Source organism: Bos taurus, chromosome 28 (genome assembly GCF_002263795.3).
Source record: "Bos taurus isolate L1 Dominette 01449 registration number 42190680 breed Hereford chromosome 28, ARS-UCD2.0, whole genome shotgun sequence".
Classification (NCBI taxonomy): Eukaryota; Metazoa; Chordata; class Mammalia; order Artiodactyla; family Bovidae; genus Bos; species Bos taurus.
The window spans coordinates 23,569,161-23,585,672 of NC_037355.1; the positions used below are offsets into that span (position 1 = coordinate 23,569,161).

General features: G+C 35.9%; 2 protein-coding genes across 6 annotated transcripts in view; one reads left to right on the top strand and one right to left on the bottom strand.

The window, feature by feature from the left end:
• Window positions 1-8,117, top strand: part of LRRTM3 (leucine rich repeat transmembrane neuronal 3) — a 216,795-nt gene extending 208,678 nt beyond the window's left edge. The window contains exon 3 of one of the 2 annotated variants that reach the window (XM_005226436.5): window positions 5,260-8,117. In XM_005226436.5, the coding sequence (XP_005226493.1) occupies window positions 5,260-5,469 (210 nt within the window). In that variant the 3' untranslated portion in view covers window positions 5,470-8,117. 2 annotated transcript variants of the gene reach the window in all.
• Window positions 1-16,512, bottom strand: part of CTNNA3 (catenin alpha 3) — a 1,905,103-nt gene that overhangs the window by 1,294,471 nt on the left and 594,120 nt on the right.

Below are 16,512 nucleotides of genomic sequence, written 5' to 3' on the forward strand. Positions count from 1 at the left end.
TAAATGGGAAAAACTACTGAATAATGAGTTACTTTTATTCATCTAACATTATAAAATTTGTGTGTGTGAAAGGTACATATAAGTGATGCTGAGAGAGACAGTGGAAAATTACTGCTTAGGCATATCATTGATGTAAAGAAGTAACTAGTTTAGTAGACTAGAAATTTTTCCTGAGGGGAATTTCCTAAATAATGGGTTAGCTACTAGCTCAACATTAGAATAGCATATAACGATTTCTTAGCTCAGACTCTAGATTATATTCCTTTGTGGAGAGTTAAGTTTTCATATCCCTGGATCTCTATAAGTTATGCCTTAAGAATAATTAACTCATCTGAAAAATACTTACCTAAAGCAATGAAGAAAATCACAAGTAATTAAAAATAGGAGTTCATCAGGTTAAAATTCACTGAAAGAAACTGTTCTCTCAAAAAGATAGGACAAGAAGATTCTACAGACACTTTAAATAGAGCCCTGATCAAAAGGTCTGGGAAGCAGAGCCTTCTTAGATTTATATCACCTACTGCCCTTCTTAAAACATTTCTGACTAGCTAATCAGGCACTCAAGTTTGCTGTTCATTTTCATTTCATAAAAGAACACATTTGGGTCATCTTCAGGTAGGTTGACTAAGTGATTTATTTTCCAAAATGGGGCAAAAGCATAAACTGGGACTGCCCTGGTGAACACTCTGTCCATAGGGGAGAGCTTGGCTGTGTGCCTCTCCTGCTTCAGCATATTAATAGAAATCAGTTAAAAATGGAGAAAGGGACCAAGACAGAGAAGATGAATAGAGCACACCCAGGTCAGACCTGAAAGGGAAAAGAAAGCAAAGGGCACAAGGTCATGTGACTGCTGATTACGTGAGGAAGGGGAGGGGCTGTTGTATTTACTGACTGAGACAAGGATTTACATGGATTGTATCTGAGTCTCAGGCTATTTGTTTAGTGCCAGTGGCTAGCTTTTCCATCACTGTGCTGGGCTGTGCTGTGCTAAGTCACTTCAGTCGTGTTTGAATCTTTGTGACCCTATGCACTATAGCCCGCCAAGCTCCTCTTTCATTGGGATTCTCCAGGCAAGAATACTGACGTGGGTTGCCAAGTCCTTCTCCAGGGGATCTTCCTGACCCAGGGATCCAACCCACATCTCTTACAACGTTTCCTGCATTGGCAGGAGGATTCTTTGCCACGAAGGCCACCTGGAAAGCAGTCAGCCACTGTGTTTGTCTGAGTGTGTGTGTGTAAACAATCTCTCTCCATATGAGCATCTCTGGTGGCTCAGTGGTGAAGAATCAGCCTGGAATGCAGGAGATGCAGGTTCGATCCCTAAATTGGGAAGATGCCCTGGAGAAGGAAACAGCAACCCAATCCAATATTCTTGCCAGGGGAGCCTGGTGGACTACAGTCCAAGGGTTGCAAGAGTCGGACACAACCTACCAACTAAACAACAACAAATAGGTGTAGTATACACCTATATATATTTTATATAATAAAAAATATGAAATATTTTGCAGTGTCTAAATATGTCTAAATATTTAGACAATTTGTCTAAAACTAATGTGTCATCAAAATTTGCATTTGATATCATAAGTAATTGGCCACAAGAGTATGTTCATTTATGTACAATAAATATATGTACAATATTTCCATGCTGTATATATGTGTATGTCAGTATATGTGTGTATTCCTTATAAATATACATGTGAATGTAACTAATCCTTTTAGATTTTCAAAATCAATAAGTCAACCTGGGAAAATCTACTATGATTTTATATCTACAGGTTTAGTTGTTAAATTCTACTCACTAATACAATTGAGTATGTTATTTTCTTGATATTAAGATACCAGATCAGATCAGTTACTCAGTCATGTCCAACTCTTTGCGACCCCATGAATCACAGCACACCAGGCCTCCCTGTCCATCACCAACTCCCAGAGTTCACTCAGACTCACGTCCATCGAGTCAGTGATGCCATCCAGCCATCTCATCCTCTGTCGGCCCCTTCTCCTCCTGCCCCCAATCCCTCCCAGCATCAGAGTCTTTTCCAATGAGTCAACTCTTCGCATGAGGTGGCCAAAGTACTGGCGTTTCAGCTTTAGCATCATTCCTTCCAAAGAAATCCCAGGGCTGATCTCCTTCAGAATGGACTGGTTGGATCTCCTTGCAGTCCAAGGGACTCTCAAGAGTCTTCTCCAACACCACAGTCCAAAAGCATCAATTCTTCGGCGCTCAGCCTTCTTCACAGTCCAACTCTCACATCCATACATGACCACAGGAAAAACCATAGCCTTGACTAGACGAACCTTTGTTGGCAAAGTAATGTCTCTGCTTTTGAATATGCTATCTAGGTTGGTCATAACTTTCCTTCCAAGGAGTAAGCGTCTAATTTCATGGCTGCAGTCACCATCTGCAGTGATTTTGGAACCCAGAAAAATAAAGTCTGACACTGTTTCCACTGTTTCCCCATCTATTTCCCATGAAGATATCACCAGCTTTAAGAATCACTTTCAGTTTCAGAGAAAATACATGTTAGACATCCACACTAATGATAAGTACCATCCCAATTTCAGAAAGATTAAAATGTGAAAAATATGACTGGACATTTAGAAAGTATAACTAAGGAGTCAGAAGTTTTAAAATAAAACATATACCCAAATAAGAGACTCTCTAAATATAATATGTGGGATTTTAAAATAAACAATGAGAGCTAATTACTTAACTGAAATGATTCAAATTAAGACTTACACTCCAGATACAAGCAGCCTCTAGATACTAAATCAAGCAGGACCTTGTCTGTGTACACACACACAGAATAAATGTATCATGGTTTGTTATTTTTCATAAATCAATACCATAGAAATTATAAATTATTCACAGTAGACTTAATTCCAAGTAAGCCAGGAATGATATAGCATACATAAAGCATAAGTTTCCATGACAAATAAGAACAAGCATATAAAATCCTACAGATATACGACCCATAACACATTACAGAGCATTGATTTCCCAGAGGCTAACGTGAAACTCACACACACGATAACAGTTCTATTTTCCTTCTCTCCTGTAACTCAAATGTATTCATGGTGCACAATTACTTTTGCATAATAGTATATTTCAGTTATCTGGGCTATTTCATCTGTAACAATAGGAGTTCTTCCTTATTTTAAATGACCATCTTTGGAAGCATCCTATTATTTTCTAATTAATATTTCAATCACTGTGATCATTCTTTAAAGTGCATGGCATCTTTTATTCACACATCAGAGAACATGCTTCAGATTTTTTAAAAAATCTACAAATAAATAGGAATGATTTTCAGGAATATAATTTTTTATATAGGATTATATTTCTGTCTCCAAGGACTAAGCTCTACACATTTGAGACATTGAAATGTTCACAATAAAAAGAAATAATAATCTCATAGGAAGTCAGTATTTTTATTTAAGAGAAAACAAGCAAATGATAGATCAACTAATTTTTATTAAAGGAAAAGTAAATAAAGGTAGAAGGATACAGTAGATGGAAAGAGAAGAGGTAAAAATGGTTCTTTGCATGGAGAAAAGGACTAAGAAAGTAAACAAAGAGGTAATGGATAAAACGCGGGCATTCTATTTTTCTTAGCTTTGGGCTCCAATCTTAGCTGAGATTAGAAACAAATTTAGTCTGATATGCTCTAACAGAAATATATTTTATCCACCACTAAACAAGAATGGGGTAAGGTTTTATCCAAGGTAATTCAACAATATGAATAAATAATTAGGATATTAAACAGAGATCAAGGCTGAAGATTCTTCAAAACCGCCTATTTTTTAGAACAACTTTTTTTATCTTATTGAAAAAATGCGAATAATCTCTAGACTTTGACATCTGAATACATTTCAATCTGCCTTTTGTCTGTAACACATGTGTTTCCCTTATGCTCACAATGGTCACTTTTGTTTTTTCTTCATATTTTGAGAACTTGCTTTCTTTTGTTAAGCTGCAACCAGCAAGAGTCCCTTCCATATATATATATATAAAACTGATCCCTTCAAACTAGCATCATGCTTTGTTGCTTTTAGACCTTAATAGGAGCCATAGATTCTTTCTGGGAGTTTTCCAAACTTTAGATTTTAGATATATGGATCAAGATACAGATGTTAAAGTATCAAAGAATCCTCACGGCAAAATAAATATTAAGAAGTTACTGATCAGAGATACATTGTCACAATATTTACCGACAGTGACTGAGCTGTGACACAGGCACAGGGGTACAGGATTATTTCCAAAATCATGGCAGTCAGGCACTATCACTGCTATTGTCCAAAAGAGCACGTACGGGAGTACAGAAAAAATGCTTTTTAAAAAAGGTATCATGAGGATAACCCTATTCTTTATTTCATAGCATGTTACAATGTTATAGCTTTTTGCAATAATATTAAGCTACAGTATCCAGATTATATGAACACTTTAAAATGTAAAAAAAAAAAAAAAAAGAAGAAGAAGAAAAAGTTATTGAGTAAAAAGAGCCAGAATGACTTGCCTAGACAATTCTCTTCCACAGTGACTCTCAAAGTGTGATGTGTGGATTAACAGCACCAGTCATATGTGAGCTTGTAAGAAATGCAAATTTCAGGTCCAACCCCAGACCTACTGAATTTAAAAAAAAAAAAAAAAAAAGCAGGGAAGCAGAGATTGGAGCTGAAGAAGGGGGAGGTTCTTTTTATATATAATGGGCTTCCCAGGTGGCACAGTGGTAAAGAGACATAAAAGACATGAGTTCAGTCCTTGCCTCAGGAAGACCCCCTGGAGAAGGAAATGGCAACCCACTCCAGTATTCTTGTCTGGAAAATTCCACTGGACAGAAGAGCCTGGCAGGCTATAGTCTATAGTGTCACAAAGGCTTGGAAATGACTAAGCGACTGAGAACTCAAACTTTGAAAACCACTTCAATGTTCAACTGTATTCTAATACCAAATAATATTTTTCCTAGTTTTAAAACCACAAATTTACCCCACTGAACGAAAAGCATTTTTTTTTCCCAAGAAAGCTTTTAGCATTTTCGGAATCACTTAGTTCCCTATTTATCTGAAGGTTCAAGTGAAGAAATAAGCAGCTCCTTTTCAGGCTTTAAAACTGTGGCGTTGTGTTTGCTAGTATGAGATTGAGGGACATTAGTGGGACCGTGTGGGGGGTTAGTCAGATCGGCATTTCAGACTCCAAATCTCACCCCCAAAACTGTTTGTCTTTTTATAACTGACTTTTCTCATGTCATTTTTCTCCAGATACCTTTATCAATGAATGTGTCAACTTTTCTGGCATACGACCAGCCCACAATAAGTTACTGTGGGGTGCATCATGAACTTCTCTCTCATAAGTCTTTTGAAACGAATGCACAGGAAGATACGATGGAAACACACCTAGAGACTGAGCTGGACCTGAGCACAATCACAGCAGCTGCCCGAATCACTGACCATAAACAGCCGCTGGCTTAACTGAGCCAAGTGGTAACCAAGAGTTACCACCAAACTGTGTAACCTCAAGGACAAAATGAGGAAGATTTGTTCATTGTGGACTCTAAAAACAACACAATCCCCTGTTAAAATAAACAAAAATCCAAGATTGATTTATGAAATAAAGAAGACATGAATTGTTTCAAGTCTACACTTTGTAATTAGCTAAGTTGTGCAGTATTTTTTTGACTTAAAAAGAGTATGACCCTGAAAAAAAATCTTTTTCTTTTTTCTCAAAATTCATCCTACCTATCTGTAAAAACTGTACAGAGCTAATGTATTTTTCATATTGTAAAGTTTCAATTACAAAAACAATTGGTATGTACAGTACCATAATTTAATTACATTTTACTTTACAAACTTTACACATTTCAGTTTCTAAAATTTTAAATTAACAAATATTATTTCTTGTGTTATTCAGAGTTACTCAGTTTTGTAGGGACTGTTTTGTTACTGCTTTTGTGCCCAGAAACCTTGACTCTAAAATTCTGTGCTGTGCAAAACATGCACGATTTTTATCATGCTTACTGCGTAGAATTTTATCTACTTGTTCCAGAAATAATACATTAACCAAAAAGGGTTTAATTGTTAAGACTTGTAAGAAGTTCTTCAATTACATAGACAGGTTTTTCTTATAAATGAAAAAAAAAATCAAAGATTTTTTTAACACTTCTCAGATTAACTGTTGCCTTGAATTACAGCCTAGTTTCTAAGCAGTGAAATGTAATGATAAAGAGGGATATTTTTAACAATATATTTCCGAATGAATGACTCATTATTTCATTCTTTTGAGTAACCCATTGTTAAGGGTGTGGGGGGGGGGCATGGACAAAACATCACTGGAAACAAAGGCCGTAACCACAGCAACAGATTTTGATACACTTAAAAGGTGCAGCTGCCAGGGACAAAGAAAAACTTGTTAACATCTCATTATTTCAGGCCAAGGTGGGAGGATAAAGCATAATAATTGAACAGCAGACATTTTTCTCTTAATTAACCTGAAGTGGTTTACCTAAAAATAACCATCAGTCTGGGCAAAATGTGCCTGGTTTTTAAATCAATTTCTCGTTTAGAATGGTGAGGCTACATTTTAGGATCATCTCAAAGGGATGAAAATTTTCACTTTGTGTGAAAATATATATGAAAATTTTCACTTTGTGTGCTACATCAATTTTCTCCTGGGGGAGAACTCTAAATATTTACAGCTCATTCAATATAAACGAGAGCCATTGTGAAGAACTTTATCACTGAAGTAGACTGTAAACATCCTTAAAATATTCTGTACTGTTTATATTGCTATTTTATAATGAGGTTCACTTCCAAATTATCTGAAAAATAACTTAGAGTAATTTGAAACCACCCTGGATCCTATATTGATTATCTGATTGTATTATAAAGCCAATTCAATCAAATTATGAAAACTTGACTTTTCAGAGGCTGAAATAATCAACTTGTTTCTGTCCTTTGCTTGACACAGGTTACTGTTTTGAAAATATTGTCATTTTATCTATGGTATTCATACATTCTTTTGTGTTTTGTGAAACATATAAGTTTCAATTGCTGGTGTTGCCATTTTTAATTTATGACATCAAAAATAGGTTGGGAATATATCTAATAGGGATAAGAGAGTCAAAAATAATGAAGAAAATAATTTGTGAAAATTGATGTCAAACATTTAATTTTTTATTTCTTCCAAAGAAATTCAAATTTGTAGTTTTATGCAGGTTTATCATTGCAAATTTAAGAGCTTCAAGAAGAATGAATTTAAATAATGAAGAGCAAATTTTTGTTAAAAGTATAGTCAGAAGGAAAAAAAAATGTTGGAAGAGCAAACTTACTAATTTAAATGAAACTAAATGTCACAGTACTTGTATCAACTACTTTGCATTCCAGATTTTGTAATATATTTTGCATAAATTATTTGCTATTCAAAAATTTTTGTAATTTTCAGTTTAATTTTAATCTCTATTTTTTCCAATTCCTAATTTTCTTGTAATTTATTACTGTCAGAATATTCTTAATCCTCTATACTGGGATTTTGCTTTGCAGTTAGCAAATCTATAGAGGATTAATTATGAATCTATTATGTGTGGATCTGAAATCAGATACAAAATTTTATTTATTATGTAAAACAAAATGTCATTTGCAATTTTTTCTTATTAGAAGTTGTCCTTGCAAAGATTCAAATATCTTTTAATTTGTGTAAATGAGCACTTTATATATCTTTCCAGACATTTTCAAATTGACAAACCATTTTTAGAAAGTTTAAGGCTCCAGGGAGCCTCACAAATATATGCCCTTTATTTCCTGAACGAAACCACTTTCTTTTTTAGGCATTTTAAGTTCCTCTAAAGTGAACCACTAGAAACAGAAGCATACACCTTGGAACCACAGCTCTGCGTATCTGAGGACTTACTATAAGCTACGTACAGTAAGAGCCAAGTAAACTTCGAATTTTTGTTTTCCTCATATTTGAAATTAAACCCAATGGACCTTTAACAGGAAAAAAAAAGTTCTGGGTTACTTGTTTGCTTAATTTTTATTTTACCATACCCAGGGGTGTGGGCGCTGGGGGAAAATGAAAACCTGCTAACGGAGATTGTGTCTGGAATATTTACATTTGCAATTTATACATTTGTGTCTGAAATCTTGTTTCTAACTTATCTTTTTCAGGATTCAATAATCTCCTATTTCTTCTTTCTAACCACTCCATGTCTCCCTACTTACTATTCATTTATTTAAACAACTGAAATACTTCTGTATTTGGAGTTGAAAAATGCAGTTTAGCCCCGTGTGGTTACAGTAACAGCAATGGCTGCAAACAAATTTATGCAGTGTTTTGAGGTTTACAAACCACATTTCACATTTTGTCTTTATAACCAGTGAAGACACATTAATCTCAAAGAAGTTGAAACTTGCCTAAGAACATAGGGCTAATAATTTATGGAATTGACCTACTCTCAAAATTCAGACCCTGTCCTATTAGTCTTTCCACTAATCTAAAAGCCTTCCCTCTCTAATTAGGGCCAGAGAATTTCCAGATAGTAAACAGCATTTTAAAAAATGTTTGATATGTTGTTTAGTCATCCCTAATTTAAATCAGTTCCTCTATCTGTATAACATATGAGCTAAATGGAATCTCTGTGTGCTATGCTGGGCTCTCACATTAAAACTCTATTCAGAAAGTATAACAAGTCATCGGTTTCTTAACAAATCATATTGTTTGTAAATATGTAGAATTGTTGCTTCCAGGAATTAGATGTATACCGGCCCCAAGGTACAGAATACAATTGAGAAGCACAAGATAAAAGACAAAGATCAAAATTGAGATTATGTGTAGAGTTATAAGGGGCTTCCCTGGTGGCTCAGAGGTTAAAGCGTCTGCCTCCAATGCGGGAGACCCAGGTTCGATCCCTGGGTCAGAAGATCCCCTGGAGAAGGAAATGGTAACCCCCTCCAGTATTCTTGCCTGGAGAATCCCATGGATGGAGAGACAGATTCAGTGTGTAAAATTGAATATACGTTTAGCACATGTTCAATTAAACTCAATTCAGAGCTAATTGGGAAAACCTTTATAATTTTCTTTTTTCCTTTTTTGTTTCAGCAAAAAATAATTATTGAACCATGAATTCTTATACCTAGAGAGAATAAAGAATAATTTTCTCTATTCTCCTGCCAACAAAAATGAAAAGCAATTCACCCAAACTGATGTACAAATGATAAAACATACGCTAATAAGTAAATAATATTCTTGATCAATTCATTTTTATCATCTCTATCCCTATTTCCAAAACCATAAAATCAGACATATTTTAATATGAAATTATATTTTTAGAAGAAAAGAAAACATGCCCAAATTTAACATTTAAGAGAAACAGCATAATCCTGACTTGAAATCAGATCAGCATGACTCCACAACCTGCTTAGAAATAGCAAAATCTTTTTTGCAAAAATATTTTTTAAAATAAAATAACTGTGTATGACATTAAAAATATGTATTTGTTTTTCTCTATTCCTTACTGGAAGACAGATATCATCTCTCATACTAAACATCAAAAATAAGTAAAAAAACAGAAAGCATGAAAGCAGGTACCTGATGTGAATGATTTGTAAGCTGGAAAAAAGAAAATCTGATGTAGAGTTTCTAATTGCGAATTAGCAGCAGCAGCAGCAGCAGCACATGAAGGGAAAAGTAACAGGACCAGCAGATATTCAACCTCAGGAAAGAAGATGAGAAATCTCTAAAGTAGATACGATAACATCTTACATTGGTATGCTGCTGCTGCTGCTAAGTCGCTTCAGTCCTGTCTGACTCTGTGCGACCCAATAGATGGCAGCCCACCAGGCTCTCCCATTCCTGGGATTCTCCAGGCAAGAACACTGGAGTGGGTTGCCATTTCCTTCCCCAATGCATGAAAGTGAGACATGAAAGTGAAGTCGCTCAGTCGTATCCGACTCCCAGCAACCCCATGGACTGCAGCCTACCAGGCTCCTCGGTCTATGGGATTTTCCAGGCAAAAGTACTGGAGTGGGGTGCCATCGCCTTATCGGTACATTGGTATAGCTCTTAACAATTTATCTCTGGGTAAAAATATGATAATCTCATAATACATAAAAAGTCCCAAGGTCCAGATGCGTGGATTATAGAATAAGAAATCAAGAACAGTTGGTCTTGCAGTAAGAAAGAGCCTCCAACAACTTTTTTACCTTCAACTCACCACAGCTGTCCTTAAGTAGAGAGGTACCAAGGGCAGGGGATTCAGGCTTTCAAAACTCTTCATTTTACTGTGCTAAATTGCTTCAGTTGTTTCTGACTCCTTGTGACCCCATGGACCATAGCCTGCCAGACTCCTCTGTCCATGGGATTCTCCCGGCACAGATACAGGAGCAGGTTGCCATTTCCTCCTCCAGGGGATCTTCCCAACTCAGGGATGGAACCTGAGTCTCTTATGTCTCCTGCACTGGCAGGCAGATCTTTACCACTAGTGACATCTGGGAAGCCCTTCATTTTACTATTAACTCTAATAGAGAAGAAACATTTGAAAAATTTAAAAATATATATATTGAATGGTGATGGGTTATTTGTAAAGATCTCTCATGACTTACATTATGATTTTATTATGAGATAGGAGGCTGCTTCTATGTAACATTTTTAAGTTAGGGTAAAATCAATGTTTGAAAAAGTCCACAGTTGATTATTTACCTTTCTAATAAGGATGGTGAGCTTAAAGCAACAGAGTGTCTCAGTCATCTAGGACTTAGAGAACTCTTGAATTTCTTCCTCCTCTCTCCCAAATATTTATACACTTTGCTTTATGATATCTGTCTTCCCAACAAAGTAAGTGAAATTTTATCTTGTATAAATCAAATAATAATTCAAATATATCAAATGACTATGTGAAAAACTATCCTTGGAGTAAATTGTTCTTGCTTTCTAATATGAAACACCACTCAGTAACTCAATTCTTGTAAACTGATTCCATATATCTTGTGTGAATTATGCAGCACACTTGTACTGCATGGCCTTAAAAGTTCTACGATGCAGTCTTTGCCCCAGACTGAATAAAATAAAGGACTATCTCTAGTTTTGAGCAGGTCTATAGACACTGAAGAGTGATTGTTTTCAGTCATTTTCAATTGCTGAGTTTATTTGTCTGGACTAAAATGAAAAACAATTTTTTTTGGTGGCTTACTGGTAAAGAAATTGCCTACTAATGCAGGAAATGCAGGTTCGATCCTTGGGTCAGGAAGATCCCCTGGAGAAAGAAATGGCAACCCACTCCAGTATTCTTGTCTGGGAAAATCCCATGTACAGAAGAGTCTGGCGGGCTGCAGTCCATGGGGTCACAAATGATTGGACACAACTGACCGATTAAAACAGCAATATGAAAAACAGTATTAAAATAATATGAATGGATAAAGGTGACAGCTATAATTTTTTTCTATTTGTTAATTTAAACTTGTTTTCTATTCATTAGTTTAAACATAGCCTCAAAATTACTATTAATAGAACAAAATGAGCCCAAATCCCCTGGATCCATACTAGATTTACTGAATCAGAATCTCTGGAGTTAATCTCTGAGTCATGCTAAATTTTGCAAAATATTATTCAGATGAACTTACTTTTACTAAACCATTCAGTTACTTTTTATTCTAGTCTAAAATGATCCTCGTAGCTTCCTATTCCAATGTGAATCTAATTTGCTAAGGCTGCTGAACATTTTTCTTGATTAGAAGAATGTACAGCAAAGGACAACTATACCCAAAATGGTCAGATTGTTTCCTGACAAACTGTATTATTTATAGATTTTTGTTCCCCACTAGCTCTTTCAACAGAAATATCTGAAAACCATCCTAAAGTAGTTGGGTTATTCACTTAAATGATTTACTTTCATGGATAATAATCTAACAGTTGAAAAACTTGAGTTGAGGAGAGAGGAAAGACTTAATTTATGATGTAATAGGCGTTGTGCTGTCCTCATATCATTCTCAAACTATCTTAGGAAATAGATACAACCACTATTTTTTAAAAAAAAGAAAACTAAGAATCATTGTAGTTGAATAATTTGCCAAGGCTTATACAGTAGAGTTGGAGATTCAAATCCAGTTCTCCTGACTCTAAGGACATGCTCCTACTACCCAATAGCACATTTTCAAATGTTAAAAAAGACTATAATCAATATAATTGTGTTCGTATATTTTAATAAGGGGTGTGAAAACCAGAGGAAAAGAACATGCTTTTCTATTCCTAAACAGAAAAATTGATTAAGCTGTTTCACACTGTGTAGAGATTACCTTCAGTACCCCAAGTCTACAACTTAATGGAAAGAAAGACCCATTATTTTCTTGAAGTTTTATACACTGTTTCCTAAAAAGGATAAACATTTGCAAGAAGTTCCTCAAAAAACATGTACTCCTAAATACTAATATTGTATTTTCATTTCCAATCTTCCTAGCTATATTATAAACTTGTAACAAAAATATGATCAGTAGATATTCACAATACAAACTTCAATTAGTCAAAGATGGAGGGAATGTTGGCAAACGAAGCAAAACTTGTATAGATGAACAGTCAGTAAAGTACCCAATGCAAATGACAATGTCAAAAATAGACCGATCATCTACAGTCACAAAGGTTAACTGGCAATTGGATGCGTGGGTTGCAGAATATTCCCTATGGTAAGTTTATGCAGGGATATTTTTTGTAGAAGCATCATTACTTACACAAATGTTTTCATCATTACATACAGGTGGCCAAATAAAACTTTTATTTTTAAACTCACATCTTCAAATAAAACTTCCTGAGCCTCAGCTATTAGCAAACAATTATTAAGTAGCCTCTTGATTCCATTAATGTCTCTAGGAGCTTTTTATTAAACCACTGGACTAACAATCTCTTCTGTTTCTCCCTGAACTTGTACAAGACCAACGTTATATAACTGGGAAGATGCATTATCATTTTATTTATTTTCTGATACTACCTGAACACGTAGCAGCCATGTAAAAAAATTTTTTTTCTTTTATACTTCATGTGGGAATCAAGAGCCAGTAGAATACTCTTATAAGTCACAATTCTACTAAAAATTGCCGCTACTACAACTGTGATAAGACTATGCTTAAATTTAAAACAACTAATAAATACAGCTAAGAAAGAAGCTTAAGCATCCTGAATCTAATATCATTATATCTGTTCATCCTGGCATACAGAAATTACATCTGAAACATCTAAAGTAATTCTGATTTGAGAAAATAAAGATGTTCCTTGTTTGTGAGTTGAAGATATGATAAAGTACAATGAAGAGGACAAAAACATTACACATATTGAGAGGTAAGTAAAAGAAATGTGATTCATTCTCATTAGATAACCTTCCAGTTCTAAAAATTAAGACTAGTAATTAAAATTTACAATAACATTTATGCCATCAAATGTCAATATGTAAAAACCAATATGGATATTAGGGACATAAAAGCAAACATATTTGTGATAGCAATATGTATCAAATAGAATTAGTTCGACCAGAAGAGAGAATACTAAGGATAAAAAATACTTTGAAACTATCACCATTACTTCTTCAGAGAAAACTGAAAAATCAGAATAAAAGATTCAAACTAAATACCAAATGCTCTTTTCAAGATCAATTTTGAAATAGCCCAAATAAAAGCCTCAAACTGTTGCTTTCAACTGTAAGTAACTACATTAATTCATATATACCTAGTCAAGTCAAATTCTGATGTTGAGAAATGAATTGTTTTAAATGTCCTTCATCTGTTCTTACTGTTTTACATTAACGATATAGTTGCTTTCAGTTACAGATCCATAAATGCAATGCCCCAAACACTCTGATGAAAATGTAAAAGTCTGGATCAACCCTATCATTTTACTGGCTTCCGTGGTGGCTCAGACAGTAAAGTGTCTGCCTACAATGCAGGAGACCTGGGTTTGATCCCTGGGTCGGGAAGATCCTCTGGAGAAGGAAATGGCAACCCACTCCAGTACTCTTGCCTGGAAAATCCCATGGACAGAGGCGCCTGGTAGGCTACAGTCTATGGGGTCACAAAGAGTCAGACACGACTGAGCAACTTCACTTCACTTCATAAAGCAATTATTAGAATAGCATGTCCACCAAAGTAGAGCTGGAAATATGTTTCAAAGTCCTCTCTAGCTTTTCCTGATGAAGACACTTGTAATATACATTATCTATAGGTCTTATTTTACATTCATTTATAAAAGAAGGAAATTATTGCCCTGAGACAAGACCCTAGAGACCAATTTTAGCTCTAGTCTGACTATACTTATGTAAAAGAGATCGTGGGAAAGAAACTGAATATCTCTGAACTCTAGCCATCTGGAGAAAAAGTTGAGATCTTTGTAAAGTCAACAATTTTTCACATTTGGATTTCATTAAATCTTAAGTTTAGTATACTGAACATTCTTCACAAGTCTTCACCAGTTTCTCTTTAACAAACTTCAAACTTGAGTTTCTTGGACCAATGTTGGATTTTAGTCATGGCTATTTCACAATGAACCCTTGTCATACTTTATCATTTTGTGGAAGAATAACATAAGGTCGAGGTTCAGTTCAGTTCAGTTCAGTCGCTCATTCGTGTCTGATTCTTTGCAACCCCATGAATCGCAGCACGCCAGGCCTTCCTGTCCCTCACCAACTCCCGGAGTTTGCCCAGACTCATGTCCATCGAGTCAGTGATGCCATCCAGCCATCTCATCCTCTGGCGTCCCCTTCTCCTCCTGCCCCCAATCCCTCCCAGCATCAGAGTCTTTTCCAGTGAGTCAACTCTTCACATGAGGTGGCCAAAGTACTGGAGTTTCAGCTTTAGCATCAGTCCTTGCAAAGAAATCCCAGGGCTGATCTCCTTCAGAATGGACTGGTTGGATCTCCTTGCAGCCCAAGGGACTCTCAAGAGTCTTCTCCAACACCACAGTTCAAAAGCATCAATTCTTCGGTGCTCAGCCTTCTTCAAAGTCCAACTCTCACATCCATACATGACCACGGGAAAAACCATAGCCTTGACTAGACGAACCTTTGTTGGCAAAGTAATGTGTCTGCTTTTGAATATGCTATCTAGGTTGGTCATAACTTTCCTTCCAAGGAGTAAGCGTCTTTTAATTTCATGGCTGCAGTCACCATCTGCAGTGATTTTGGAGCCCAAAAAAATAAAAATAAAGTCTGACACTGTTTCCACTGTTTCCCCATCTATTTCCCATGAAGGGATGGGACCGGATGCCATAATCTTAGTTTTCTGAATGTTGAGCTTTAAGCCAACTTTTTCACTCTCCACTTTCACCTTCATCAAGAGGCTTTTTAGTTCCTCTTCACTTTCTGCCATAAGGGTGGTGTCATCTGCATATCTGAAGTTTTTGATATTTCTCCTGGCAATCTTGATTCCAGTTTGTGTTTCTTGCAGTCCAGCGTTTCTCATGACGTACTCTGCATATAAGTTAAATAAACAGGGTGAAAATATACAGCCTTGACGTACTCCTTTTCCGATTTGGAACCAGTCTGTTGTTTCATGTCCAGTTCTAACTGTTGCTTCCTGACCTGCATACAGATTTCTCAAGAGGCAGATCAGGTGGTCTGGTATTCCCATCTCTTTCAGAATTTTCCACAGTTTATTGTGATCCACACTGTCAAAGGCTTTGGCATAGTCAATAAAGCAGAAATAGATGTTTTAATGGAACTCTTTTGCTTTTTCAATGATCCAGCAGATGTTGGCTATTTGATCTCTGGTTCCTCTGCCTTTTCTAAAACCAGCTTGAACATCAGGAAGTTCATGGTTCACATATTGCTGAAGCCTGGCTTGGAGAATTTTGAGCTTTACTTTACTAGCATGTGAGATGAGTGCAATTGTGCAGTAGTTTGAGCATTCTTTGGCATTGCCTTTCTTTGGGATTGGAATGAAAACTGACCTTTTCCAGTCCTGTGGCCAGTAAGACATGGTCTTACTGTCATATACTTTCACTTACTGAGGACAGACAATTGACCATGCTCTATAACTTCCACCAGAAAGAAATTCTATATAATTTCCAGAAACAATAATTTAATACTAAGCACTTTAAGACAAAATGATAATAATTAACAATGAGAGCTTCTCAGGTGGCTCAGTGGTAAAGAATCCACCTGCAATGCAGGAGAGGCAGGTTTGATCCTTGGGTCGGGAATATCCCCTGGAGATGGAAATGGCAACCCACACAAGTGTTCTTGCCTGGGAAATCCGATGGACAGTTGAGCCTGGCAGGCTACCATGCCTGGGGTCACATAGAGTCGGACATGACCCAGCAACTAAAAAACAACAACACTTAATGAATGTTTGCTTTTCTAAACATTATACTTGAATTAAGTCATCTAATACTCATTAATATGGTTAATTGTTGTTTAGTTGCTAAGCCATGCCTGTTTTGCAACCTCATGGATTATAGCCCACCACGTTCCTCTGTCCATAGGATTTCCCAGGCAAGAATACTAGAGTGGGTTGCCATTTTCTTCTCCAACTATGATTAAACAATAA